Below are 27,190 nucleotides of genomic sequence, written 5' to 3' on the forward strand. Positions count from 1 at the left end.
CGTACCCCCCATTCAGCGGTTTACACGTGGCGCCTCAAAGACTATCTTGTTACTAATCCGGCAATTAAAGAGGAAACTCTGGTCGTTATTGCTAAAAACCGCACGCCTCCTCTTACTGAGGAAGTGGTATGGGCAACTTTGAAGGCATACCTCAGAGGATTCTATATAGAGAAGACCTCCCAAATTAAGAAAGCCCAGGGTGCCTCACTGGCGTCTCTTAACTGTCAACTTAGAGCGCTGAAAGACAAACTCTCTGTTACATACTCCGCTACTATCAGCTCTCAAGTTTCGGAAATCACCAAACAGATACGGACCCTGGAAGTATATAAAACCCAGTCCAATTTAGAAAGACTTAAGCAAGTCTACTACTATAAAAGTAATAAAGCCTCATCACTATTAGCTAGGAAACTCAGAAATAGGACTGCTCAAGCCAAAATAACTTCCATCACCTCTAGTAATGGAATTGTTACGTCACCACAAGCAATAGGCAAAGCTTTTAAAGATTTCTATTATAAACTTTACAACTTGGAATCCTCTCACCATTCTGTAAAACTCAATACAGACAACATCCGTAGATATTTGCAAGCTCTGAACCTCCCCCAATTAGATCAATCAAACGTCTCTGACTTGATATCTCCAATTACCCTTGAGGAAGTGTCTTTCGCTATTAGAGACCTCAAACTAGCTAAATCCCCAGGCCCTGATGGCTTCACGAGCCAATTCTACAAATCCTATACACCTCAGATCTCCCCCATTCTATGCAGAGTCTTTAATGAAGTTCAGAATAAAGGTTGTTTTCGTAGCAAATTCCTCGAAGCCTCTATCTCTACCATCCTTAAACCAGGTAAGGACCCTCGGGAATGCGGGAGCTACCGCCCGATTTCCTTACTTAATATAGACACCAAACTTTACGCTAAGATCATCGCAAATCGTCTAGCCCGAATTATCTCCACTTTGGTCCACCCGGACCAAGTGGGATTCATTCCTCGGAGAGAGGGCCCAGACGCAACACGACGGATTCTCGACATTCTGATTGAAAGCTCAAAAAGAGGTGCTCCCACGTTAGCCCTGTCGTTGGACGCTGAGAAAGCTTTTGACAGGGTGAGGTGGGAGTATCTATGGGAAACACTGCATGCTTTTGGAATCCCAGAGAAATTTATTCTATCGATTCAAGCCCTTTATTCATGCCCGACCGCCAGAGTTAAGGGCGTTGGGTTTCAATCCAATAGTTTTGATATATCAAATGGGACGAGACAGGGGTGCCCTCTCTCCCCGCTCCTATTCGCTCTTGCTATCGAGCCGCTTGCTCAGGCTATAAGGGCAGATCCAGATATTTCCGGTGTTTTGATGGGACCATCTTAGCATACCGTCTCATTATATGCGGATGATTTCACGCTTCTACTCACGGACCCGTCTAGGTCGCTCCCAGCTGTGTTCAAGATAATTTCCCAGTTCAAGGCCCTTAGCCATTATAAACTCAACTTATCTAAAACAGAGGCTCTACATATCAACATCTCAACACGAGACCTATCCTCCCTACAGAGACAATATAAGTTTCAATGGTCTCCCCGTTTCATTAAGCTACTTGGTATCCATATCTCCCCTAGCATGTCCTCAGTCATCTCTAAAAACGTTTCGGAAAGACTCCCTGAATGGAAAAAACTTTTAGACTCCTGGGACTATCGTGAAATTTCTTGGACAGGCAGGATTGCTGCCATTAAAATGTCCTGCATCCCTAAAGTTACCTACTTGTTCCGATCACTTCCAATTAATGTGCCTAGGCCAATTCTCAACAAACTCCAGAGCCTTATCACTAGTTATGTCTGGAAGGGTAAGAACCCCAGAACCTCTAGACAAACCCTGCAGAGAACATGCGATAAAGGTGGACTTGGTCTACCAAACGTCATCCTTTACTATCAAGCAGCCCGGCTGACTCACCTTATGAATTGGGGTCATCAGGAGAGCCCAGCTTCCTGGAGGAGGGTCGAGCAGTCCCTCCTCCCCCCAGGCCTATGTTTAACCGACCTGCCCTGGGTCCCGTCTCACTACTGGAAAAATCTCTGTGTCACACACCCAGTGATTCTCGACACTCTGCGCCTTTGGGATCAAGTGAGACATTTAAATCTGATTGCCCCCCACCCCTCCCCGAGACAAACCATAGCTAGTGTCCTTTTTTGCCTACCTGACTCTCACATCTCTAGCTGGAAAACTTTTGACGTTGATTATATTGCAGACTTATACGATCAGGCTAACGAACCCCAACCTCTCTGAGATTCGAGACTTTCCGTTTATGCTCAATAGTAAGATCATGGGGATTTCCCAGGAAGAACCTCAGACCAGTCACAGTCTGGGAGCAGAGATGGTCGCAACCCCACAAACTTAAAGGAACTTTGTTGTTCCATTATGAGATCTTACTAGACCCCTCCTCAAAGCATAAAATATCACAATACATCGCTTGGGAGACAGAATTAAACCTCACGGCTGACGCTGACTCTTGGTACAGAGAACTAATAATTACTAAGAAATTATTACATTGCACGACCTTGTGGGAGCTGCATTATAAGATTACAGTTTGCTGGCATTTAGTCCCAGCTACCTTACATAAAATATATGACTCTCACTCACCTACCTGCTGGAGGGACTGCAGGCTCGTCTGAAGATGGCTCTGCTCCGCTCCGGATTGATGAAGATTGAAGACGCCGCCTGGATGATGACTTCAATCGGATGGAAGACTTCTTCAGCTCCCCTTGGATGATGACTTCGACCACTGCGGATGTCCTCTTCTGTTCCATCGGTGGTCGGCTGGCTGAAGACGGCTAAAGGTAGGATGATCTTCAGGGGGGTAGTGTTAGGTTTATTTAAGGGGGGTTTGGGTTAGAGTAGGGGTATGTGGGTGGTGGGTTTTAATGTTGGGGGGGGGTTGTATTTTTTTTTTTTTACAGGCAAAAGAGCCGTTTACTTTGGGGCATGCCCCGCAAAAGGCCCTTTTAAGGGCTGGTAAGGTAATAGAGCTGTTAACTTTCGTAATTTAGAATAGGGTAGGGCATTTTTTTATTTTGGGGGGATTTGTTATTTTATTAGATTAGGTGTAAGTAGCTTAAAATTGTTGTAATATTTTTTAAATGTTTGTAACTTTTTATTTTTTATTTTTTGTAACTTAGTTTTTTTTATTTTTTGTACTTTAGTTAGTTTATTTAATTGTATTTAATTGTAGTTATTTGTAGCTAATTTATTTAATTAATTTAATGATAGTGTAGTGTTAGGTTTAATTGTAACTTAGGTTAGGATTTATTTTACAGGTAATTTTGTATTTCTTTTAGCTAGGTAGTTATTAAATAGTTAATAACTATTTAATAACTATTCTAACTAGCTAAAATAAATACAAAGTTACCTGTAAAATAAATATAAATCCTAAAATAGCTACAATGTATTTATTAATTACATTGTAGCTATCTTAGGGTTTATTTTACAGGTAAGTATTTAGTTTAAATAGGAATAATTTATTTAATGATATTGTAGTGTTAGGTGTAATTGTAACTTAGGTTAGGATTTATTTTACAGGTAAATTTGTCTTTATTTTAACTAGGTAGCTATTAAATATTTAATAACTATTTAATAGCTATTGTACCTAGTTAGAATAAATTGAAATTTGCCTGTAAATTAAAAATAAATCCTAAAATAGCTACAATATAATTATTAGTAATATTGTAGCTATATTAGGGTTTATTTTAAAGGTAAGTATTTAGTTTTAAATAGGATTAATTTAGTTAATAAGAGTTATAATATTTATATGTATTTAATTAATATTTAAGTTAGGGGGTGTTAGGGTTAGGGTTAGACTTAGGTTTAGGGGTTAATAATTTTATTTTAGTGGCAGCGGTGTAGGGGGGGCAGGATAGGGGTTAATAAATTTATTATAGGTGGCGACGGTGTAGGGGGGGCAGGATAGGGGTTAAAAAATGTATTATAGGTGGCGGCGGTATAGGGGGGGCAGGAGAGGGGTTACTAGGTATAATGTAGGTGGCGGTGGGCTCCGGGAGCGGCGGTTTAGGGGTTAATACATTTATTATAGTTGCGGCGGGGTCCGGGATCGGCAGGATAGGGGTTAATAAATGTATTATAGGTGGCGGCGGTATAGGGGGGGCAGGATAGGGGTTACTAGGTATAATGTAGGTGGCGGCGGGGTCCGGGAGCGGAGGTTTAGGGGTTAAACAATTTATTTTGTTGCGGCGGGGTACGGGATCGGCAGGATAGGGGTTAATATATTTATTATAGGTGGCAGCGGTATAGGGGGGGCAGGATAGGGGTTACTAGGTATAATGTAGGTGGTGATGGGCTCCGGGAGCAGCGGTTTAGGGGTTAATACATTTATTATAGTTGCGGCGGGGTCTAGGAGCGGCGGTTTAGGGGTTAATACATTTATTTAGTTGCGGGGGGCTCCGGGGGCGCCGGTATAGGGGGTAGAACAGTGTAGTTTAGTGTGGGTGCTTAGTGACAGCTTATCAATAAAGCTGGGGAAAAGCCGAAGAGCAGCGAGATCGGATGAGTGATAACTATCACAGTCCGCTGCTCATCGCCCCGTACTTGGTGCGCGGCTTTTTGACAGCTTTTTTTATAACTTTGGCGAGATTATTCAGGTCTGCGGCGGCGATGGTAGGCGAGCTTAGGCGGGCGTATTGGGCCGGCGAAGGCAGGTAAGTAGACACGTTGATAACTAGTCCTCCATGACTTAAAGGCCTTCCACAGTTGAAGCAAACGGGGTAATATCATTTTATTTACTATTTCTCTGTTAAATTGTTTCTCTGTGTTTTAACCTTGTAAACAATAACAAGTAATCTTGTTATTTATCTTTCTTTAATAAATGTGTAATTGTTTATTTTGTATTGTTATTTGTTCCTGGAGGGTCATGATAGATATACAGGAGATTGTATATAGATTCGTTTGCACAGGGCCCATTGTTGATATATGTATATATTAATTTTGCGACGTGAACAGCTTTTAACTTAAGATCCTTCTTAGTTTAAGTGTAATTTCTTACAGAGGGACTTAGTATTTTTTAAGGTAAGGGGGGTCTTAGTATTTTTTAAGGTAAAAGAGCTGTTTAACTTAGGGCAATGCCCTACAAAAGGCCCTTTTAAGAGATATTGGTAGTTTAGTAATAGATTAGGGGGTGTTTTTATTTTGGGGGGCGATTTTTTATTTTCATAGGGATTAGGTTTAATTTTTTTATTTTGGATAATTTTCTAGAATGTTAGACTTTTTTATTTTTGGTAATTTTAGATTAATTTATTTTAATTTAAAGGGACATGAAACCCAAATTTTTTCTTTTGTGATTTAGAAAGAGCATGTCATTTTTAAACAACTTTCTAATTTACTTCCATTATCGAATTTGCTTCATTCTCTTGATATCACTTGCTGAAAAGCATATCTAGATATGCTCAGTAGCTGCTGATTGGTTGCTGCACATAGAGGCCTTGTGTGATTGGCTCACACATGTGCATTGCTATTTCTTCAACAAAGGATATCTAAAGAATTGAGCAAATTAGATAATAGAAGTAAATTGGAAAGTTGTTTAAAATTACATGCCCTATCTGAATCATGATAGTTTGATTTTGACTAGACTGTCCCTTTAATGTTAGGTTTATTTTACTAAGTACTGTTAGGATTTTTTATTTTAATTATAATTTAGTATTTTATTATTTTATGTAATTTGGGGTTAATTTAGTGGGTGTTAGGTTAGAGGGCTTAGCAATTAAATTAGTTATTTGCGATGTGGGTGAATGGCGAATTGGGGGTTAATACATTTATTAGGGAGTTTGCAATGTTGGGGTTGGCGGATTTAGGGGTTTATACTTTTATTAGGTAGATTGCGATGTGGGTGAATGGTGGATTAGGGGTTAATAGTTTAATTAGGCATATTGTGTTGTGGGAGGTTGTCGGTTTAGGGGTGAATACTTTTATTATTAGTTCTTTTATGTGTTGACTTTATTTTTGGGAGGCACGTTAGACTTTTACGGGAGATTTGACTTTTTTTTATTTTCTTAGGTGTCGGCAGTTTCTAAAGTGCCGTAAGTCACTGGCAACTCCAGAAATTTGTATTTATGCTCATTTCTGGACATTACTTGTTTATCCGACTTACGGCACTTTATGAACTGCTGGAGCCGTTTATGTGATACCCCGATGTACGAGGTGAAATTACAGGCGACGCAAATTTCAGCAGTTGCGCTAAGGCTAGCGCCGCATATGTAATCTCGCCCCAGATTTGTTTGGGAATGGAAAAATGAATGCTCTTCTAACTTTGTCCTAAATTATTCCAAGAATATAAATGCTCTTCAAAATATTACTTAGGGACTTCAGTATTTATAGGGTCTTCAATATTCCTAAATACTGTATGTCATTGAAAAATTTAAAAAATAACAAAACTGTTTATTGTTTCTTCTCGTGCTTTAAAAAGGCAGGATATTTCTAAATCATCTATCAAGTGAAGCAAGCTACATGCCCAAATATTCTCCATATTGCAGCTATGACTTGTGATGGGCTGGAATTGAAAGTGGTCTCCCCAGTCCCCACTATCACTGCTGGCTGAGAGGAAAATAAGAAATCACAAAAACTACTGGTCAGTACGTAGTAAGGTTTCCACCTTCTCTTGAAATAAATACTTGCTCTATGTTTAATCTTTGTTTTCATCTTTAACCGGAGCATTAAAAATTCCAGCCATGTTGGTAACCCTGATACTTAGAGATTTCCTTATAGATTTCAGTCTACCTTTTTGGCACACCTGCTACAAAAGAAATATTGGAAGAAAAAATAGAAAATGTGTGCATAATAAAAAAAAAACATTTAGATTTACATTCCTAATCTTCTTTAAGAAAATAAAATAGGCCAGATTATTCACAAAAAATATTTAAATTGTAACTGCATGTTGTTAATTTTAATTTGACAAAAAAAAATTCAAATATTAAAAACAATCTTTTAAGCGGCTCTACAAGTTCAAGATAGAGTCACAAATATTTAAATGATTTGCTACTAAAGTCCAGGTGCTGGCAATAAAAGCTATAGAATGTATTACAGAAAAGGGATCACTCAAAATAGAAGCTATACAAAGTATTGTAAATACAAAATACTATAAACAGGAGAAATCCCTATATGTTACCAGCTCCAAAAAACACAAGCCTTGATACTATTAAAATCTCTATTATGGGGTCACTATAAAAAAACCTAGTAAGTCTAGATTTCTCATAACAACTGACATTTAGTTACTGAATCATACTTGCACCAATAATATTCAGTGACAGTTTGCTATATGCAGTTCACCTAACTGTTTCCCCATGGTCATTTTAATAATAACTGCTACCACCTACAGCACTTTAATTCTAATCTTGCTGTCCATATACCACCACTGCAATTAAGCCTGACCGCATACCACCCCAACTACATTAACTTATAACCGCTAACCCTCAGCATAACTATACCTAAATACAACATCTACCTATAAGAAACTTTCTATCTATTCTCATCCCCTACATGAGACACGATATTCTAAAGACTGACTCCCTTCAAAGCCTCCCTAGAGGTAAACCCCCTGTAATAACTGCTGTCTCATGCAATGTCCTCTTACAAGGTCAATAAACTCCCAGAACCTAACAACCCCTAACATTACAATAAATAACAATAAAAAAACAAAAACAAATACTACCTAAAGTTGTTTATCAGGACTGTGGATGGGCAGGGTAACTGTCAAAACCGTGCCCACCAACTCATCTGATTGGTCAATGCCATCAGGATTTTGAGGTAAAATATCTTCCTTTTTTACATAGAAATGTTCAGGTGATATTTTCTAGTCAGCTTTTCACAGCTATTCTGGATCACTGTCAAGTCTTTGAACATTTGTGTATCATGTCCCTTTAACTTCCATTTTTAATTTTAAAACAGACTCATCAAACTAGTCCTTGTAACTTGCTGAAAGATTTCGCTAATTGCTGAAGAAGTAAACTTTTCAAGGCCAAAGGTTTCAGAAGTTTCCTCAAGGGAATCTCAGATTTCTATCAAATGCTTTCACTGAGTCTAACGACAGGGTCAGTAGATTAATCGCTCCAATTAAAGGGGTATTGATGGAACTTCTGAGCCCTAGCAGTGCAGGCTTGTTCTTGCGAGGCTGCAACCGCATGTTTAGAAGCAGTGGGCTCCCTCTTATGCTATTCGCCAGCTCAGTGGTGTTGAATTTAAATCGTCCTGAATTAATTATTCCGGGATGATTGACAAGCCCTGCACTCATGCAATTGGTTGGAGGGACTGCACAACTAAATACTTGTGCAGTAATAAATATGGATGGGGAATAATAAATAACCCCAAATCAGTCCGGACAGGTTCTGTGGCTGGGAACCTTGTCGTTCACATGCTTAATAAATGGTGTCAACACAGACAGTAATGGAAGTCAGTTATCAAGAGTGTGTCATGATCATGTAGGAAATCTGATAACGATATATCCTTTCCCCTTTTAAATGCAGGTGAGCTATAAGGTGATGACTATGTTAAGCAAATATAGTTGTCCTATATAGGCTATAGTAAAAGCCTTTAATGATAAGGTCTGATCCATCACAGAACATGGGATACAGCAAGAGTTTTTATTTGCTTCTACATACATTATCAACGGTTCACAAGTATTCAGAAACTGCTCTTTTATATCTAAAAAGCCTTATGAGAGGCTAGTCATATTATAGATATAGTTAATTTTTCTAAGAATATAAGAAAAATGTGGTAATTCCTTTTTCCAGTGCTTGGCTAAACACATTCTAACTGCTGTACAAATTGTAGCAATGTTTGTTATTTTGTGACGTGAAACCTCTGATAGGTGGATGGAGAAGAGCTTGCTCAGGGGCTAGTTATATAGTCCTTTGCGCCGGTATTACTGAGTGATCTAGGCCTAAATGAGGCACAACTAAACCTCCTCCCCTCCTAGGTCTACTCATTACCCTTTTATTATTCTTGGTCATTTTCTGTTCCATATAAAAGCCAAAAGATCTTTCTGAAATCTATCAAGCCCCAAGTAGAGGGACTGATAAAGGAAGAGAGAAATAAATAGAGGATGCTAGGTAGTATAGTCATTTTAGTGACAACTAATCTCCCATAAAAGGACATTTTATGAAGAGATCATTTAGATATAAGCTGCTGCAAATGCTAAAACAATGGTCTATAGTTTAAATGATATAGAGCGTGTAAAGTCTGCGATAAATAAACTAAGTATTTCATTCCTTTTTTCGCCCACTTAAATTCAAAATTCAGTTTCTTAGTGTTGGGGAATATGGACACTCAAGGCCTCACACTTGTCCTCGTTGATTTTATGACCTGATAATCTTCCAAATTTCTGAATAAAGGAGGAAAAGACAATAGGGGCTTAGTAATAGTAAGTTTACTATTATTTGTATTATTACTATCAATCGGCTAGATTACGAGTTTTGAGTTAAGAGCTGCTCGGTACTAACTTGCAAATTATTGCCACCGCTCACTTCCCTACAGCACTGGTATTACAGGTTTTCATAAAAATGGGTGTGCGTCTGCGCTTGCAGCTATGGGGATTATGAACAATAATGGTTGAAAGTATCTAACAAACTATCCACTACAAAAGTAGATACACTATATAAATGAATACATATAAATATATATAAATGAATACATATTCAATTATTTAAGTCAAAAAATTCAAGTTAGGCTCAAAGCAAAGAAGTTAATACTCATACAGATTTAAAAGTATTAAAATTTAATCTAAATATAGAAATATAAAATATTACATAAAAAAATTGACGTATGACCGGTCATGTACATAAACACATATAAAAAATATATAAAAAACAATTGTCGTGATATCTGACACTTTTTAGAGCAAGTTAAAATATGTGTATCAGGTAGTCATACATCAATTTTTTTATGTAATATTTTATATTTCTATATTTAGATTAAATTTTAATACTTTTAAATCTGTATGAGTATTAACTTCTTTGCTTTGAGCCTAACTTGAATTTTTTTTACAAAAGTTATGAATTTTTTGACATAAATAATTGAATATGTATTCTTTTATATAGTGGCTAGTGTATCTACTTTTGTAGTGGATAGTTTGTTAAATACTTTCAACCATTATTGTTCATAATCCCCATAGCTGCAAGCGCACATGCACACCCATTTCTATTTTTAGCAGTATCTCCTTCATTTTCTGCTTTATGGGAGCAAATCAGTGTATGTGCAGGGGATAGATTTGTGCACCTTATACCCCCCCCCCCCTTTTTTAATGCAGGTTTTCATAAACCCGGCGTTAGCAGGCAATAAGTGAGCGTTGAGCAAAATTGAGCTTCATACCGCACTCCAATACCAGCGCTGCTTTGAGCGGGTTTTACGTGCTTGTGCACGATTTACCCATAGACACCAATGGGGAGAACCGGCTGAAAAAAAGCGTAACACCTGCAATAAAGGAGCGTAAAGCACCGTAACGCAGCCCCATTGATTCCTATGGGGAAACAAAAGTTATGTTTACACCTAACACCCTAACATAAACCCTGAGTCTAAACACCCCTAATCTGCCGCCCCCGACATTGCCGACACCTACATTATATTTATTAACCCTTAATCTGCTGCCCCCAATGTCGCAGCCACCAACCTACACTTATTAACCCCTAATCTGCCGCCCCGACATCGCCAACACCTACATTACAGTTATTAACTCCTAATCTGCCGCCTCCAATGTCGCCGCCACCTACATTACAGTTATTAACCCCTAATCTTCCGCCCCCAACATCGCCGCCACCTACATTACAGTTATTAACCCCTAATCTTCCGCCCCCAACATCGCCGCCACCTACATTACAGTTATTAACCCCTAATCTTCCGCCCCCAACATCGCCGCCACCTACATTACAGTTATTAACCCCTAATCTTCCACCCTCAACGTCGCCGCAACTATACTAAAGTTATTAACCCCTAACACCACTAACTTGAATATAATGAAAATAAATCTAAATAAAATTACTATCATTAACTAAATTATTCCTATTTAAACTAAATACTTACCTATAAAATAAACCCTAAGCTAGCTACAATATAACTAATAGTTACATTGTAGCTATCTTAGGTTTTATTTTTATTTCACAGGCAAGTTTGTATTTATTTTAACTAGGTAGAATAGTTAGTAAATAGTTATTAACTATTTACTAATTACCTAGTTAAAATAAATACAAATTTACCTGTAAAATAAAACCAAATCAGCCAATAGTATGTTCAGCCAATAGGATTGAAGCTCAATCCTATTGGCTGATTGCATCAGCCAATAGGATTTTTTCACATTTAATTCCGATTGGCTGATAGAATTTTATCAGCCAATCGGAATTCAAGGGACGCCATCTTGGATGATGTCCCTTAAAGGAACCTTCATTCTTCAGTCGCCGTGGAAAGAAGAGGATGCTCCGCGCCGGATGTCTTGAAGATGGAGCCGCTCCGCGCCGGATGGATGAAGATAGACGATGTCGTCTGGATGAAGACTTCTGCCAGCTTGGATGAAGACTTTGTCTCGCTTGGATGAAGACTTCTCCCGGCTTCGTTGAGGACTTCTTGCCGCTTGGATAAAGACTTCTGCCGCTTCATTGAGGATGGATGTCCGGTCTTCAAAAACTGTAAGTGGATCTTCGGGGGTTAGTGTTAGTTTTTTTTTAAGGGTTTATTGGGTGGGTTTTATTTTTAGATTAGGGTTTGGGCTGAAAAAGAGCTAAATGCCCTTTTAAGGGTAATGTCTATCCAAATGCCCTTTTCAGGGCAATGGGGAGCTTAGGTTTTTATTTGGGGGGTTTGGTTGTGTGGGTGGTGGGTTTTACTGTATTTTTTTTTTTACAAGTAAAAGAGCTGATTTCTTTGGGGCAATGCCCCACAAAAAACCCTTTTAAGGGCTATTGGCAGTTTAGTTTAGGCTAGGTTTTTTTTTTCATTTTGGGGGGCTTTTTATTTTTATAGGGCTATTAGATTAGGTGTAATTAGTTTAAATATTTGATATTTTGAATTTTTTTAATTGTATTTAATTAATGTAATTTATTTAATTGTAGTGTAAGGTTAGGTGTTAGGGTAACTCAGGTTAGGTTTTATTTTACAGGTAAATTTGTATTTATTTTAGCTAGGTAGTTAGTAAATAGTTAATAACTATTTACTAACTAGTCTACCTAGTTAAAATAAATACAAACTTGCCTGTGGAATAAAAATAAAACCTAAGATAGAAACAATGTAACTATTAATTATATTGTAGCTAGCTTAGGGTTTATTTTACAGGTAAGTATTTAGTTTTAAATAGGAATTATTTAGTTATAAATAGTAGGTTTTATTTAGATTTATTTTAATTACATTAAAGTTAGGGGGGTTTAGGGTTAGACTTAGGGTTAGGTTTAGGGGTTAATAACTTTAGTATAGTGGCAGCGATTTTGGGGGCAGCAGATTAGGGCTTAATAACAGTAATGTAGGTCGCGGCGATGTTAGGGACAGCAGATTAAGGGTTAATAATATTTAACTAGTGTTTACAATGCGGGAGTGCGGCGGTTTAGGGGTTAATATGTTTATTCTAGTGGTGGCAATGTCCGGAGTGGCAGATTAGGGGTTAATAATTTTATTTTAGTGTTTGCGATGCGGGAGGGCCTCGGTTTAGGGGTTAATAGGTAGTTTATGGGTGTTAGTGTACTTTTTAGCACTTTAGTTATGACTTTTATGTTACGGCGTTGTAGCATAAAACTCATAACTACTGACTTTCAGTTTACGGTATGGATCTTGACGGTATAGGGTGTACCGCTCACTTTTTGGCCTCCCAGGCAGACTCGTAATACCGGTGCAAAGGAAGTCCCATTGAAAAAGGACTTTTGGAAAGCTGCGGTAGTTACGTTGTGCTACGGCCAAAAAAGTGTGCGGTACACCTAAACCTGCAAGACTCGTAACACCAGTGGTAGTGAAAAAGAGCCTTAACGCTGCTTTTTCACTCATACCGCAAAACTCGTAATCTAGCCGAATATTAATTATACTACTTCTAATACTGCAATGTCTAAAGTTGTTAGCATTTCATACATTGAATCCGTAACATGGCTCAATATTAATTTACAGTTTTAAACTCTGGAAGCCTAATAAAACATTGTATTACAAAAGATCTGCATGCAAAACAAATGTGTTGCCTATCTTATTTTCTATATTGTGGCCAATTATGGTCAGGCATAAATAAGTTCCTGTAAATATCAAACAATCACTGTACATCATGTAGAAGGTCAGAGTTCTGACTTCCAAGGAATATACTCCAGTCTTTTTGGGGTAGTAGAATAATAACAATTATCAGATATAAATTACAGGGGAAGCAGGCAAAACACATGATGAAAGTGCAAAGTTTTTTCACTGTGAGGAAATCCATTTTGAGTTTAATGTCCCCTTAAGATTCATCTTCACGTACGTTTTCTACTGTATGCAATATGGCATATTAATACAATACTGACAATATCTTGATAAGTAATACAGAATGCTGAATATCTAGATATGCAATACTCACCTAGAAAGGGGTCATACTCGCTTATAAATCGCCTCGTAAGAAACTTAACAGTTAAAGCTGTAAGGATAAGATAAGAACACATTAGCATGTAAACGTATGCATCTGTCTATCTATTTATCCGTCTGTCTTTCTGTTTATCTATTTATTTTTATAATATGCTCAGATATTGCAATTTTACAATGGAAAATGTCACTTGTACTGGTAACGTACATGTGGGAATAACAGGCTACATTTTGTATTTGATAAACACACTAAACTATCAGGGGCATATTTATCAAGCTCCGAATGGAGCTTGATGCCCCGTGTTTCTGGCGAGCCTGCAGGCTCGCCAGAAACAGCAGTTATGAAGCAGCGGTCACAAAAACCGCTGCTCCATAACCTGTCCGCCTGCTCTGAGCAGGCGGACAGACATCGCCGGAAATCAACCCGATCGAGTACGATCGGGTTGATTGACACCCCCTGCTGGCGACTGATTGGCCGCGAGTCTACAGGGGGTGGCGTTGCACCAGCAGCTCTTGTGAGCTGCTGGTGCAATGCTGAATACGGCGAGCGTATTGCTCGCCGTATTCAGCGAGGTCTGTCGGACCTGATCCACACTGTCAGATCATGTCTGACAGACCTTGATAAATTGGGGCCTCAGTATGAAGTGTGCGGAAATCATAAAGTTCTGTTTGTGTGCAATAAACAGCAAAACTCGTGACTGTCCAGTATTTTGCAGGATTGTCATGATTTGGAAACTCTTCTTGATGCCCCAACCACACACACTCTCACACACACACACACACACACACACACACACACACACACACACACACACACACAGATCCCCAGGAGCTTTGGTACAATTCACCCATATCTCAGTAAGTAATCCATTAACCTCTCAATCTCAGATAGTCTGTGGAAAAGTTGAGAGGTATGAAATAAGCTGCCTATTGTGTGATATAAACACTATGGTCCCATTCCTATCCATATTAATTTGCTTAAAAAAAAATCATATTAAAGACACATTTTTTTTATTTTTTTTATAGTATTCCAATGTTTTATTCCATTTGAAGCAGGTCAGTGTGAATTAGTTAAATCACACAAATAACATATACTATATGGTACATTTACCATCCCTGTAGGCGGACAGGTTTGCAAGTAGTGAACTTGTCTGCCTGCTATTGCAACTTGCAATGTTTCATCGCACAGCAACATTTATCATTGCACTAGAGCAGGTTATGTCAATCACACTGAATGAGCGTGTGTCAGGGTGATTGATGCCTCCACTTCTGAGGCGGCAGAGAGGAAAAAAGAAGCAGTTTATGCTTTTTAAATACGTGGAAGCAGCCTTGCTTATGCAAACCTGCTCCACATAGCCAGAAAAGCTGTGTATGCAGTTTAATAAATCTACCTCTATATATCTGAAACATCAGGTTTTCTTAACTCAAAATGGATAAACAAAAAAAACAAAACAAAGAAAATTACTTTTCTCAGGCTTTTTATAGGATTTTCCACGCATAGCAAAATTAAAACATGGCAGCTAATTCATTCAATGCAATAACCAGGACTGCTAATTATTCTGATTTATGATAGATGTGCCTATAACAATTGTAAATAATTATGTGTGTGGGGGGGGGGGGGGGTATCCTTTTTAGTAAAACACTCAATTGCACAGAGCAGGCGGACAGGTTATGGAGCAGTGGTCTTCAAGCTCTATACGGAGCTTGATAGATAGTCCCCTATGAGTGAACCTATAAGTGTTTGATCGCTAACAGTGATCGCTAACAGTGATTGTGTAACTGTTCCCAAGAGCAGAGCTCCAAAACCGTGACATTCCTGCAAGATGCGGAACAGAAGGGAGCTAGTATGTAGAAAACATGCTGTAAATTGTTCAGTGTGCCTACAATTAACCAGTAATAAATAATACTGTAAGTGTGCAAAAAAAAAAAAAACAGGCCACATATTGTGCTGTGTGCCTAAAGTCCGCCAATCATATATACTGCTGTAAAGTGCAGAAAGCAGGCTGCATATTGTGCTGTGTGTCTACAGTCAGCCAATCGCATATACTGCTCTAAAGTGCAGAAAGCAGGCTGCATATTGTGCTTTGTGCCTACAGTCAGCCAATCATATATACTGCTGTAAAGTGCAGAAAGCAGGCTGCATATTGTGCTGTGTGTCTACAGTCAGCCAATCGCATATACTGCTCTAAAGTGCAGAAAGCAGGCTGCATATTGTGCTTTGTGCCTACAGTCAGCCAATCACATATACTGCTGTAAAGTGCAAAAAGCAGGCTGCATATTGGGCTGTGTGCCTACAGTCCGCCAATCATATATACTGCTGTAAAGTGCAGAAAGCAGGCTGCATATTGTGCTCTGTGCCTACAGTCAGCCAATCACATATACTGCTGTAAAGTGCAGAAAGCAGGCTGCATATTGTGCTGTGTGTCTACAGTCAGCCAATCACATATACTGCTGTAAGTGCAGAAAGCAGGCTGCATATTTTACTGTGTGCCTACAGTCAGCCAATCACATATACTGCTGTAAGTGCAGAAAGCAGTCTGAATATTGTTTTGTGTGCTTATAGTCAGCCAATCACATATAGTGCTGTAAGTGCAGAAAGCTGTCTGAATATTGTGCTGTGTGCCTACAGTCAGTCAGTAGCATATAGTGCTGTAAGTGTGCAGAAAACAGTCTGCATATTGTGCTGTGTGCCTATAGTCAGCCAATCACATATATTGCTGTAAAGTGAAGAAAGCAGGCTGCATATTGTGCTGACGTGGACCCGTTGCTCAGTGTGCCTAGAGGGATATGGCTGCACCTCACTGACGAGGCCCACAATAGGCCGAAACGTACGTCTGGGGTTTTGCTGTTTCTCTCGTTCAGAGAGGGATTGCCTGGTATTTCGGGGCTGGACTGTACTGTGAAGTCAGGATCAGACTGATATGCTTCAGGAAAGTTCTTCTCTGTGAAAGGCACATGTTGAGCAAAAAGAGGCTGCTTCTTGGGTGGTAACTAGCCATAGAACAAGCTATTATGCTATTGTTCGTTCTCAGGTTGAGCACTTCTCTCTTTTTATTTATGCAAATTATGACACTTGGGGAAGTCTCCCTAAGTGTGATGCGGGAATCCAGACGTGGACCCGTTGCTCAGTGTGCCTAGAGGGATATGGCTGCACCTCACTGACGAGGCCCACAATAGGCCGAAACGTACGTCTGGGGTTTTGCTGTTTCTCTCGTTCAGAGAGGGATTGCCTGGTTTATCGGGGCTGGACTGTACTGTGAAGTCAGGATCAGACTGATATGCTTCAGGAAAGTTCTTCTCTGTGAAAGGCACATGTTGAGCAAAAAGAGGCTGCTTCTTGGGTGGTAACTAGCCATAGAACAAGCTATTATGCTATTGTTCGTTCTCAGGTTGAGCGCTTCTCTCTTTTTATTTATGCAAATTATGACACTTGGGGAAGTCTCCCTAAGTGTGATGCGGGAATCCAGACGTGGACCCGTTGCTCAGTGTGCCTAGAGGGATATGGCTGCACCTCACTGACGAGGCCCACAATAGGCCGAAACATACGTCTGGGGTTTTACTGTTTCTCTCGTTCAGAGAGGGATTGCCTGGTATTTCGGGGCTGGACTGTACTGTGAAGTCAGGATCAGACTGATATGCTTCAGGAAAGTTCTTCCCTGTGAAAGGCACATGTTGAGCAAAAAGAGGCTGCTTCTTGGGTGGTAACTAGCCATAGAACAAGCTATTATGCTATTGTTCGTTCTCAGGTTGAGCGCTTCTCTCTTTTTATTTATGCAAATTATGACACTTGGGGAAGTCTCCCTAAGTGTGATGCGGGAATCCAGACGTGGACCCGTTGCTCAGTGTACCTAGAGGGATATGGCTGCACCTCACTGACGAGGCCCACAATAGGCCGAAACGTACGTCTGGGGTTTTGCTGTTTCTCTCGTTCAGAGAAGGATTGCCTGGTATTTCGGGGCTGGACTGTACTGTGAAGTCAGGATCAGACTGATATGCTTCAGGAAAGTTCTTCTCTGTGAAAGGCACATGTTGAGCAAAAAGAGGCTGCTTCTTGGGTGGTAACTAGCCATAGAACAAGCTATTATGCTATTGTTCGTTCTCAGGTTGAGCGCTTCTCTCTTTTTATTTATGCAAATTATGACACTTGGGGAAGTCTCCCCAAGTGTGATGCGGGAATCCAGACGTGGACCCGTTGCTCAGTGTGCCTAGAGGGATATGGCTGCACCTCACTGATGAGGCCCACAATAGGCCGAAACATACGTCTGGGGTTTTACTGTTTCTCTCGTTCAGAGAGGGATTGCCTGGTATTTCGGGGCTGGACTGTACTGTGAAGTCAGGATCAGACTGATATGCTTCAGGAAAGTTCTTCCCTGTGAAAGGCACAAGTTGAGCAAAAAGAGGCTGCTTCTTGGGTGGTAACTAGCCATAGAACAAGCTATTATGCTATTGTTCGTTCTCAGGTTGAGCACTTCTCTCTTTTTATTTATGCAAATTATGACACTTGGGGAAGTCTCCCTAATTGTGATGCGGGAATCCAGACGTGGACACGTTGCTCAGTGTGCCTAGAGGGATATGGCTGCACCTCACTGACGAGGCCCACAATAGGCCGAAACGTACGTCTGGGGTTTTGCTGTTTCTCTCGTTCAGAGAGGGATTGCCTGGTATTTCGGGGCTGGACTGTACTGTGAAGTCAGGATCAGATTGATATGCTTCAGGAAAGTTCTTCTCTGTGAAAGGCACATGTTGAGCAAAAAGAGGCTGCTTCTTGGGTGGTAACTAGCCATAGAACAAGCTATTATGCTATTGTTCGTTCTCAGGTTGAGCGCTTCTCTCTTTTTATTTATGCAAATTATGACACTTGGGGAAGTCTCCCTAAGTGTGATGCGGGAATCCAGACGTGGACCCGTTGCTCAGTGTGCCTAGAGGGATATGGCTGCACCTCACTGACAAGGCCCACAATAGGCCGAAACGTACGTCTGGGGTTTTGCTGTTTCTCTCGTTCAGAGAGGGATTGCCTGGTATTTCAGGGCTGGACTGTACTGTGAAGTCAGGATCAGACTGATATGCTTCAGGAAAGTTCTTCTCTGTGAAAGACACATGTTGAGCAAAAAGAGGCTGCTTCTTGGGTGGTAACTAGCCATAGAACAAGCTATTATGCTATTGTTCATTCTCAGGTTGAGCGCTTCTCTCTTTTTATTTATATTGTGCTGTGTGCCTACAGTCAGCCAATCACATATACTGCTGTAAGTGCAGAAAGCAGGCTGCATAATGTTTTGTGTGCTTATAGTCAGCCAATAACATATAGTGCTGTAAGTGCAGAAAGCAGGCTGAATATTGTGCTGTGTGCTTATAGTCAGCCAATCACATATAGTGCTGTAAGTGCAGAAAGCAGGCTGCATATTTTGCTGTGTGCCTACAGTCAGCCAATCACATATACTGCTGTAAGTGCAGAAAGCAGGCTGCATATTGTGCTGTGTGCCTACAGTCAGCCAATCACATATACTGCTATAAGTGCAGAAAGCAGGCTGCATATTGTGCTGTGTGCCTACAGTCAGCCAATCACATATACTGCTGTAAGTGCAGAAAGCAGGCTGAATATTGTGCTGTGTGCCTATAGTCAGCCAATCACATATACTGCTGTAAGTGCAGAAAGCAGGCTGCATATTGTTTTGTGTGCTTATAGTCAGCCAATCACATATAGTGCTGTAAGTGCAGAAAGCAGTCTGAATATTGTGCTGTGTTTCTACAGTCAGTCAGTAGCATATAGTGCTGTAAGTGTGCAGAAAACAGTCTGTATATTGTGATGTGTGCTCACAGTTTTAGTATACAGAACTGAGTGCAGATAACTGGCTACATATTGTGTCTGCTGGGGTCGCTGTGTAGTGAGCAATGAATAGCATGATGTGCTGTATATCAATTTACTCAGTAATGGCTTTGCCATTGTAAAACTTCTCTCACCTGATTTCCCGGCCCCTCTGCACCCCAGCAGGACAATGTTACATTCCCAATGTGGACCACGTTCATTAGTACCTGAGACATTAACAACATTGAGAGCTCTAGGTTTTCCAAACATCAAGGACATTGTCTGCAAATTCCAGGAGAAAAACATGGTTAAAAATGAGTTTATAGAAGTCTAGACATCTGCAGAATACAATGTCAGGAACACAAAGCCTCACACCTATTGCATAACTAGATCTCACTGGTCCCCTGGGCAAAAGCCCTATTACAACAGCACCCTTTCTGGCAGTCATCATTTCACCTTGGTTAGTTTTGACCAGCGCATATTCACTTCCTGTACAAATATGGTGGCTGGTTTTTCGGTACACTGTGGCAGCCATCTTTGGAAACCCTGCCACAATATTTGTAAAGGTAAATCCAAACACTTTTCTTACACTGTAAACCATGTTTTGCAGGGGAGCACACAGAGGAACCAGATAGGAAGCAGATGGCACCACTACTGAAAAATGGAAAATTTCCACTAGATTAACAGAATAAAAACTGAAGAAAACAGAATATATATAGCTAGCAACAGATTTCAATAGAAGGCTGGTCTTTAGAGCAGGTAGCTATAGCCTCCATGGGCTTACATAATATATCCCAATATAAAATTATTTTGAATACTGGTCTGGATACCGGTCGTTGCCAAAAGAATGTTATCTGTTGGCACTCCTTGTCAAACATGGAAGCTCTGCGTCTTCCTTTAAGTGAACATTGTAAGGTGTGTTAATCTTTTATCCCAAAATATAGGAAATGGGAGCAAACAACTTGCTTCATGGGAATGCTTAACCCTTTAACTGCTGAGCAATTTCCACCATGTGCTGCACTTTTTTATAGTGTACTGTTTTATAGTTTGTAGATGCTGCTCACAATTAAGCCCTGTAGGCCATATTTCAGTGAGAAACCCCCCACACTGCGCTTAATTTGCAAAGCTTTGTCAACTGTACTAGGAAAATGACTGATATTTTAACCCCTTGACAATGGCAATGAATATACACTGTACCTCAGCACCTCACAAGGTCTTCTAGGGCTGTAGGAACGTGGTAGACCGTGCTATTTCTGCATGTCTCACTCTATAGACATTTTTAAGGTGTAAAAATATTTGTGAATGAGAGCATGTACGTTTTTCACTATACTGGCAATTTATCTCATCATGGAGCAGATTAAGATTTGTAAAGCTACTTTAATCTTTAGTGAATCAGCTTTTTTGGATAAGGAAGTTACTTCAAACATTTTTTTAATGGAGAATTCTTTGCATTCTTAGAAGATCTAGACAGGAAAAATGAGTTGAATTACTCTATAACTTGGTAAAATGTGTGTTTTATGATGAATCTGCAATGTAGTCATGTTTTAAAACTTCCTATTCTTATTACAGGTTTACACATACATGTAACCGTTTTCATGTAGACTATGACAACAACGAAGAATGTGTTAGCTAAAAAACAGTACTGTTTTATAAAAATGTAGATCTAAATGTGCCCATACCAAATTAAACCCACTGCATAACACTTAAATAGATCCATAAACATTAATTCATACAAATGGTTAGAAAACATACTGTAACTTTTATTTAATATTGCTTAACTAATAAAAGTGTCTGAAACTTTAAACAATGTCAAATACACTACTCTTAATAAACAAATCTAGAGCAGCTACCCAGTCTACAAATGTTAAAATATAGGAGTGACACATGCACACACCATTTACCATGCATACCAATGACTGTTAACCCTCCTAGGTAAAAGGTGGTCCTAAAAACTGTACACTTTTATACCACATGTAGACCTATATGTATGGGTATCGATCTCTCATCCATCTATCTGTCTGTCTGTCTGTCTATCTATCTTTCTTTGGAAACTTGTCTTTACCTAGCATTTTGTGGACTAGTAAATAGTATAAGTATGTGTGTGTGTGTGTGTGTGTGTGTATACATCTTTTTTAGCCTTTTTATCAGCTTATTGTGAGCATGGTGATTACTAGGGCATTAGCCAGGTTGTCAATATTTTGATTATGAACTCACAATGTTATTTACCTAATATCTGCCTGCAAACAAGAAAATAACATCCCATAGGGGTACAACAGGTGAGTGGGATGGGTAAGCACTCACCTTGCATGAGTGAGAGGGGCTTGTTAGGGTCTGTCTGCTCACAGGCCACTAGATCCTTCAAGGCACAGAGGGATCTTTACAAAGCCACCAGGAGAAACACATGCTGTGAGTGTAGGTCCAGGCACCCAGAGTCTTTTCAGATCCAGCAACTTCTTCAGTAGGAGCTTTAATCCTCAGTAATTTTGGGATCTGTACTAAGTTCCTGTCGGTTTCTGCTATACCAGCACCAGCTGTCTCTACAACATCTGGAGCACAAACAGAGCACCCTCCCCCTGTGTCCGCAGGTTCCCTCTCAGCTGATCCTGTTATGTGCCTGCCAGAATGCGCTGTGTGTCAAGTTGCTGCCTTTCACCACAATCCGGTGTTTATGAGAAATCCAGTTCTTTTGAACGCCTTTAATACTGGGGATATTCACTGCTGCTTCAGACAGATGTATCAATTTTCAAATGCGTGCTTTTGGCTGGTTGTCAGATATTGTGTTGTAGAAATTGCTCACATCTTTAAAAGTACTCTTAGATGCTCCAGTTCTCATGCTGCCCTTCACACAAGACTTTGCCATGCATTGTTTTGTTTAATTTCTTGCTCTCACACACACACATACACATATACACACACACACACACACACATACACATATACACACACACACATACACATATACACACACATACACATATACACACACACACATACACATATACACACACATACACATATACACACACATACACATATACACACACACACATACACATATACACACACATACACATATACACACACATACACATATACACACACACACACATATACACACACACACACATATACACACACATACACATATACACACACATACACATATACACACACATACACATATACACACACACACACATATACACACACACACACACATACACATATACACACACATACACATACACAGATAATATGCTACAGTCTGTCTCCCTATGTTTTCATTTTCTTTCCTTCTCTCTCCCTTTTTCTTCAGTTCTCTCACACACAGTCTGTTTTTTTCCTATACACTCATACAGATGTTACAATGTCTCTCTCTGACTGATGTCGATGTTAAAATCTCTTTTTCCATCAGTAAGTCGTAGGTGAAGTGCTGTTTTAATGATTTGAACAGTTTGGGTCCCAGCCAAACTCCCGGTATGGGAAGTATTTCACAATGCCCCAGATAGTCCAACAGCAAAGGATGATCCCTCTGTCACAGATCCCCAGACTTTGAGCACTGTCCAAGATGTAACCCTGTATCCTTCAGGGAAGCACATATTGTGCTGATCCCAGCTGACAACAATATGGTTACTGTTGGGGGAAAAAAACTCTAGTATTTTGCTTATTCAACAAGAAAGAAATTTACATTTCATAGTTGGCAAAATGTTTCCTGCTGCCTTCTCCTCTAAAACTTATAGCAAGTAACTAATCAAATGAAGCTCAAAAGTAGAATTGAACTTAAAAAACTGTAAATACAATTAGAATAGATATTTTAATCAAATATGAAGATAACATTTTATTTTTGTAAATGGCAAAACAGAACTTCCTAGATAAATCTTTCAGCAAAGGACCAACAAGTGAAGGAAGCAAATTAAATAATAGAAGTAGGTTGGAAAGTTGTTTAAAATTGTGTGCTCTGACTAAATCCCAATTGTCTAATTATGACTTTACTGACCCTTTAAAGTGATATACAATATATATACTTAAGAAAAAAAAAACTAATGTCAGTGCAAACCACAGCCACCTAAAATGAAGCTGTCTTTAAAAATAATATATATTGCTAGGCTTTAATATGCCATGTGAAGGGGTAATTTAGCCTCACCTTAAAGGTGACTCATTTCCCTTTAAAAGGACATTAAACTGCTGGTCACAAATAAATTAGCATGATTATGTCTTAACTTGTTATTGGTTTCCCCCCTGTGTCTGCAGTATCTTTAAAGTCATTCACTTATTTTAACCCCTGCCATTTAGTTAAAGCGATTGTAAAGTTTAATGAATAAGTGCCCAGTATCTAAAAATAATCTTAAACACAGGGGCACTTTAATTTATTAAACTTTACAATGAAGCTTCTTTTTGAAAATACTTACATTTGCTTTATGGAAAACAGGATCTCCTTCTGTAGTTAGCACAGCTATGACAAATCCGGCTCCTCCAATCGCTGCATACTCCGCGAGCTGGATGCCAAAGGGGCCACGCAACAACTGGAGGAAGCCGGATTCGTCATCGATATGCTAACTACAGCAGGAAAAGTGGGAGGAGGATCGCCGGTCTCTTTTCCATAAAGCAAAGGTAAGCATTTTTAAAAAGAAGCTTCATTGTAAAGTTTAATGAATTAAAATGACCCTGTTTAAAAGATTATTTTTAGATACAGTGCACCTATTCATTAAACTTTACAATCACTTTAAGTTATTGCTTCTACATCATTTAACTCCTAAACAGGAATGTGCCTTCATGAAGGTGAGTTCAGTAATGTAGGTGCAAGCACTGTTGGACATAGAGTGCATGGAAGCAGGTCCCCTATAAAATCCGACCACAAAGGCACAATATTGTTTGAACGTGTCCTAGGCAATGTTGCAATGGAGCAGGTTCACGTGTTATAGCTTCTGATCTTTTAAAATGAAGTACAAGTATTATAAGTCCTTTACACAGATACCTGTAATCTTCATCTTGTTTAACGATCAAGCCAGAGTGAAACTATCCTTTAGCAAACATTAACAATACTTTAACCCCTTAATGACCACAATGTACCCTGTATGTCACTGGTCGTTAAGAGTTTTTTCAGGACATAATAGCACAATTCTAGCAAGAACACGCTATTAATGCACTCCCTCCAGCAGGCTTTGTGGAATAGAGCAGTCTCAAGTAGTATGCCCATCATGCAAATATAAAGTGGCATTCAGATGGAATGGTGTAGATGAATATATATATATATATATATATATATATATATATATATATATATATGCAATAGGTTCTTATGGAACTTGCAATTGTGCATTCCTGTTTTAAAATCTGGTTATGAAGATGCCAGTACTATAAGTGACAAACACAACAGTAGGAGTGGGACTTGAAATCAAACATAAAAGGGCAATAGTAGTAATTTTAAGACTGTTGACCCTGCACTACTGTGTGTTTAACCCCCTTAAAGCATTTAAAGACACAGTAGAAGTACCGCTCAGCAACTATGGAGCACTGTTAATTCAATCAGCAGCACTAGTTACACAGCTGAATCATGCAATTAGTGCTGCTGATTGGATCAGGGTCGGTAGCCTTGAAATTACATGCTTCAACAAATTAGAGTATATATTTTTTTTGACTATTATGGACCTTAAATAAAAAGAAGATGTTGGGTCTTGATGTGAATATTGAACTATGCCTATCACTCCAAGATACAAATGGTATGCATATGGCTGATCAGTGATGAGGATGGCTCTGGGTTAGAATAGGTAATGTCACACTTGTAAATGTAAGACAGTATTTCCCTTCCACAGTGAACAAAACGGTTAATTGAAAAGACCTTACTGTAACCTTAAAAGGGTTGAATTGGCTATTGTTTCGGGTGACTTCCCAGTTTCTATTTAGAGAACAGGCACTTAACACACAAAAAGGCCTTTTTGGGAGCTTTTCTGTTGAAAGGCATTTGTGGCTTTAGGCTTTTAACAAACTAATCCATTTTGCATTGTGCTCACCTGAGAAAATCAATGAAAATTTGATCGGAAAGCAAAAAAAACATTTCAGGAGCAAATCACCGATAAATTATAATTGATTCCATAATTTCTTACTCATCCACTGCATTTTCTTCCTTCTCATGGACTAGTAAAATGGCAAACGTGTTTGTATGTAGCCCCATGTAGTACTAATGGATGGACTGAACCATAAACTCTTAACAATCTTAGAGGGGGAGGGGGATAAATAAGGGAGGGGGAGGAAGTTTGGCAGCTACGCTACAGAAATAAAAGGTTTTTTTTTTTAATTACAATAAATTAAAAGTTATAGAAAACTGGGTACTGGCAGACAGCTGCCAGTACCTAAGATGGCGGGAATTAGTTACAAGGGGGAGGGTTAGAGAGCTTTTTGGGAGGGATCAGGGAGGAGGGAAGGTAAGAGGTTAATCCTACACTAAGGAAAATAATAATAATAATAATAAAAAAAAAAAATTAAAAAAAAAGGTGTAAAGGGCGGAGCCAAGCCATGCAGGAACATGGCCGCAAATCTATCCATGCTACTGGAGGGTTAACTAAGGACAAGACCACCCGCCTTTACAACTACATCAGGCACAGGACCGCAGTGCCATCTCCCCGCACCTAAACTTACAGCCGGGTCTGCTCTACTTGTCCGGATTCTTCCGACCTGCCGCCCGAACATTTGAGGGGTCCTCCGATGCGGCTGATGCAGCCGTTCTCTGCCTAACTGCGCCTGGATACCGCTGCGCTCTCTGGGGCGTTGGGACCTGTCTGTGGGTGACCGCCGGAACTCCAGCCTCCTGCTGCAAGACTACTCACACCTCCCGGTCTCCGTCCGAGGCCCCCCACTGAGTGCAATCCCCCGTTCCCTGCCACGTCAAGTTCCTCCCCACCTATCCCTACCTCTATATTAACATTGGAGGAAACTAATCCAGACTACCCTACTCCCTCTGTTGGAGGGCTCAGGCCTAAGATGGCCTCCAAGAAGGAACAGAAATCTGATAAGCCAAACAAACCACTCTCCCAAACCCCATCGGTATCTTCCTTTTTTCAAGCTTCAGATTCAAACTCAGCTCTACCTGACACCCCACCGGAACAGCCGTGCCTTCCAAGCCTAAACATAAACCTGAATGGCCAACAGGACCCACTACACGCTATCCAAGAGAAGCTGGCTACGCTTCCTTCCAAGTCTGACCTGGACTCTCTAAAATCTTTTATTAAGGAAGAGATGAGGGACCTCAAAAGAGATCTTAATGAAATGGGTGCTCGTATGGATTATCTTGAGGAGGGTCAGGAAACTTTGAATAACCTAGTCAGCCTGAACACACAACAACTCTCTATTCAGGACTCTAAAGTTCAATCTCTTCAGGACAAAATAGAGGATTTGGATAACCGCGGGTGCAGGAACAACCTGAGGTTCCGCGGTGTCCCAGAGGAGGTGACTCCTGACCTCCTTAAAAGATACATCATTGGTCTAGCTCAACACCTTTCTCCTAGATCACCGCCGCTATTACCTGAAGATCTGGACAGGGCACATAGGGCATTACGCCCTCTACCTAAGCCCCCACTTCCTCCACGAGATGTCATTGTCCGATTTTTAAGATTCTCATCCAAAGAGGACATACGGCAGGCTGCAAGGTCCCAACAGTCCATATCCTTCAGGGGCCACTCCCTCCAGATATACCAAGACCTCAGCCCTTACATGGTACAGAGACGCAAAGAGGTTAAATTTATCACCAGCGTTCTACAAGACCACCGCATTAAATACCGTTGGGGTTTCCCCTTTAGTTTGATTATTAATCACAACGATTCACAAATTATTTACAAAGAC

The 27,190-nt window shown here is 39.8% G+C and overlaps 1 protein-coding gene across 1 annotated transcript in view; it reads right to left on the reverse strand.

Annotated features, from left to right (window-relative positions):
• RASL12 (RAS like family 12) overlaps nt 1-22,259 on the reverse strand; it is a 78,559-nt gene extending 56,300 nt beyond the window's left edge. Inside the window, exons 1-3 of the mRNA XM_053717584.1 lie at nt 21,656-22,259; nt 19,510-19,636; nt 13,550-13,606 (exon numbers count right to left, since the gene is read on the reverse strand). Of these exons, the coding sequence (XP_053573559.1) occupies nt 13,550-13,606; nt 19,510-19,633 (181 nt within the window). The 5' untranslated portion in view covers nt 19,634-19,636; nt 21,656-22,259. The remainder of the gene's footprint in view (nt 1-13,549; nt 13,607-19,509; nt 19,637-21,655) is intronic.
• Between the last annotated feature and the right edge of the window lie 4,931 nt (nt 22,260-27,190).

The sequence above is a fragment of the Bombina bombina genome, chromosome 6 (assembly GCF_027579735.1).
Source record: "Bombina bombina isolate aBomBom1 chromosome 6, aBomBom1.pri, whole genome shotgun sequence".
NCBI lineage: Eukaryota > Metazoa > Chordata > Amphibia > Anura > Bombinatoridae > Bombina > Bombina bombina.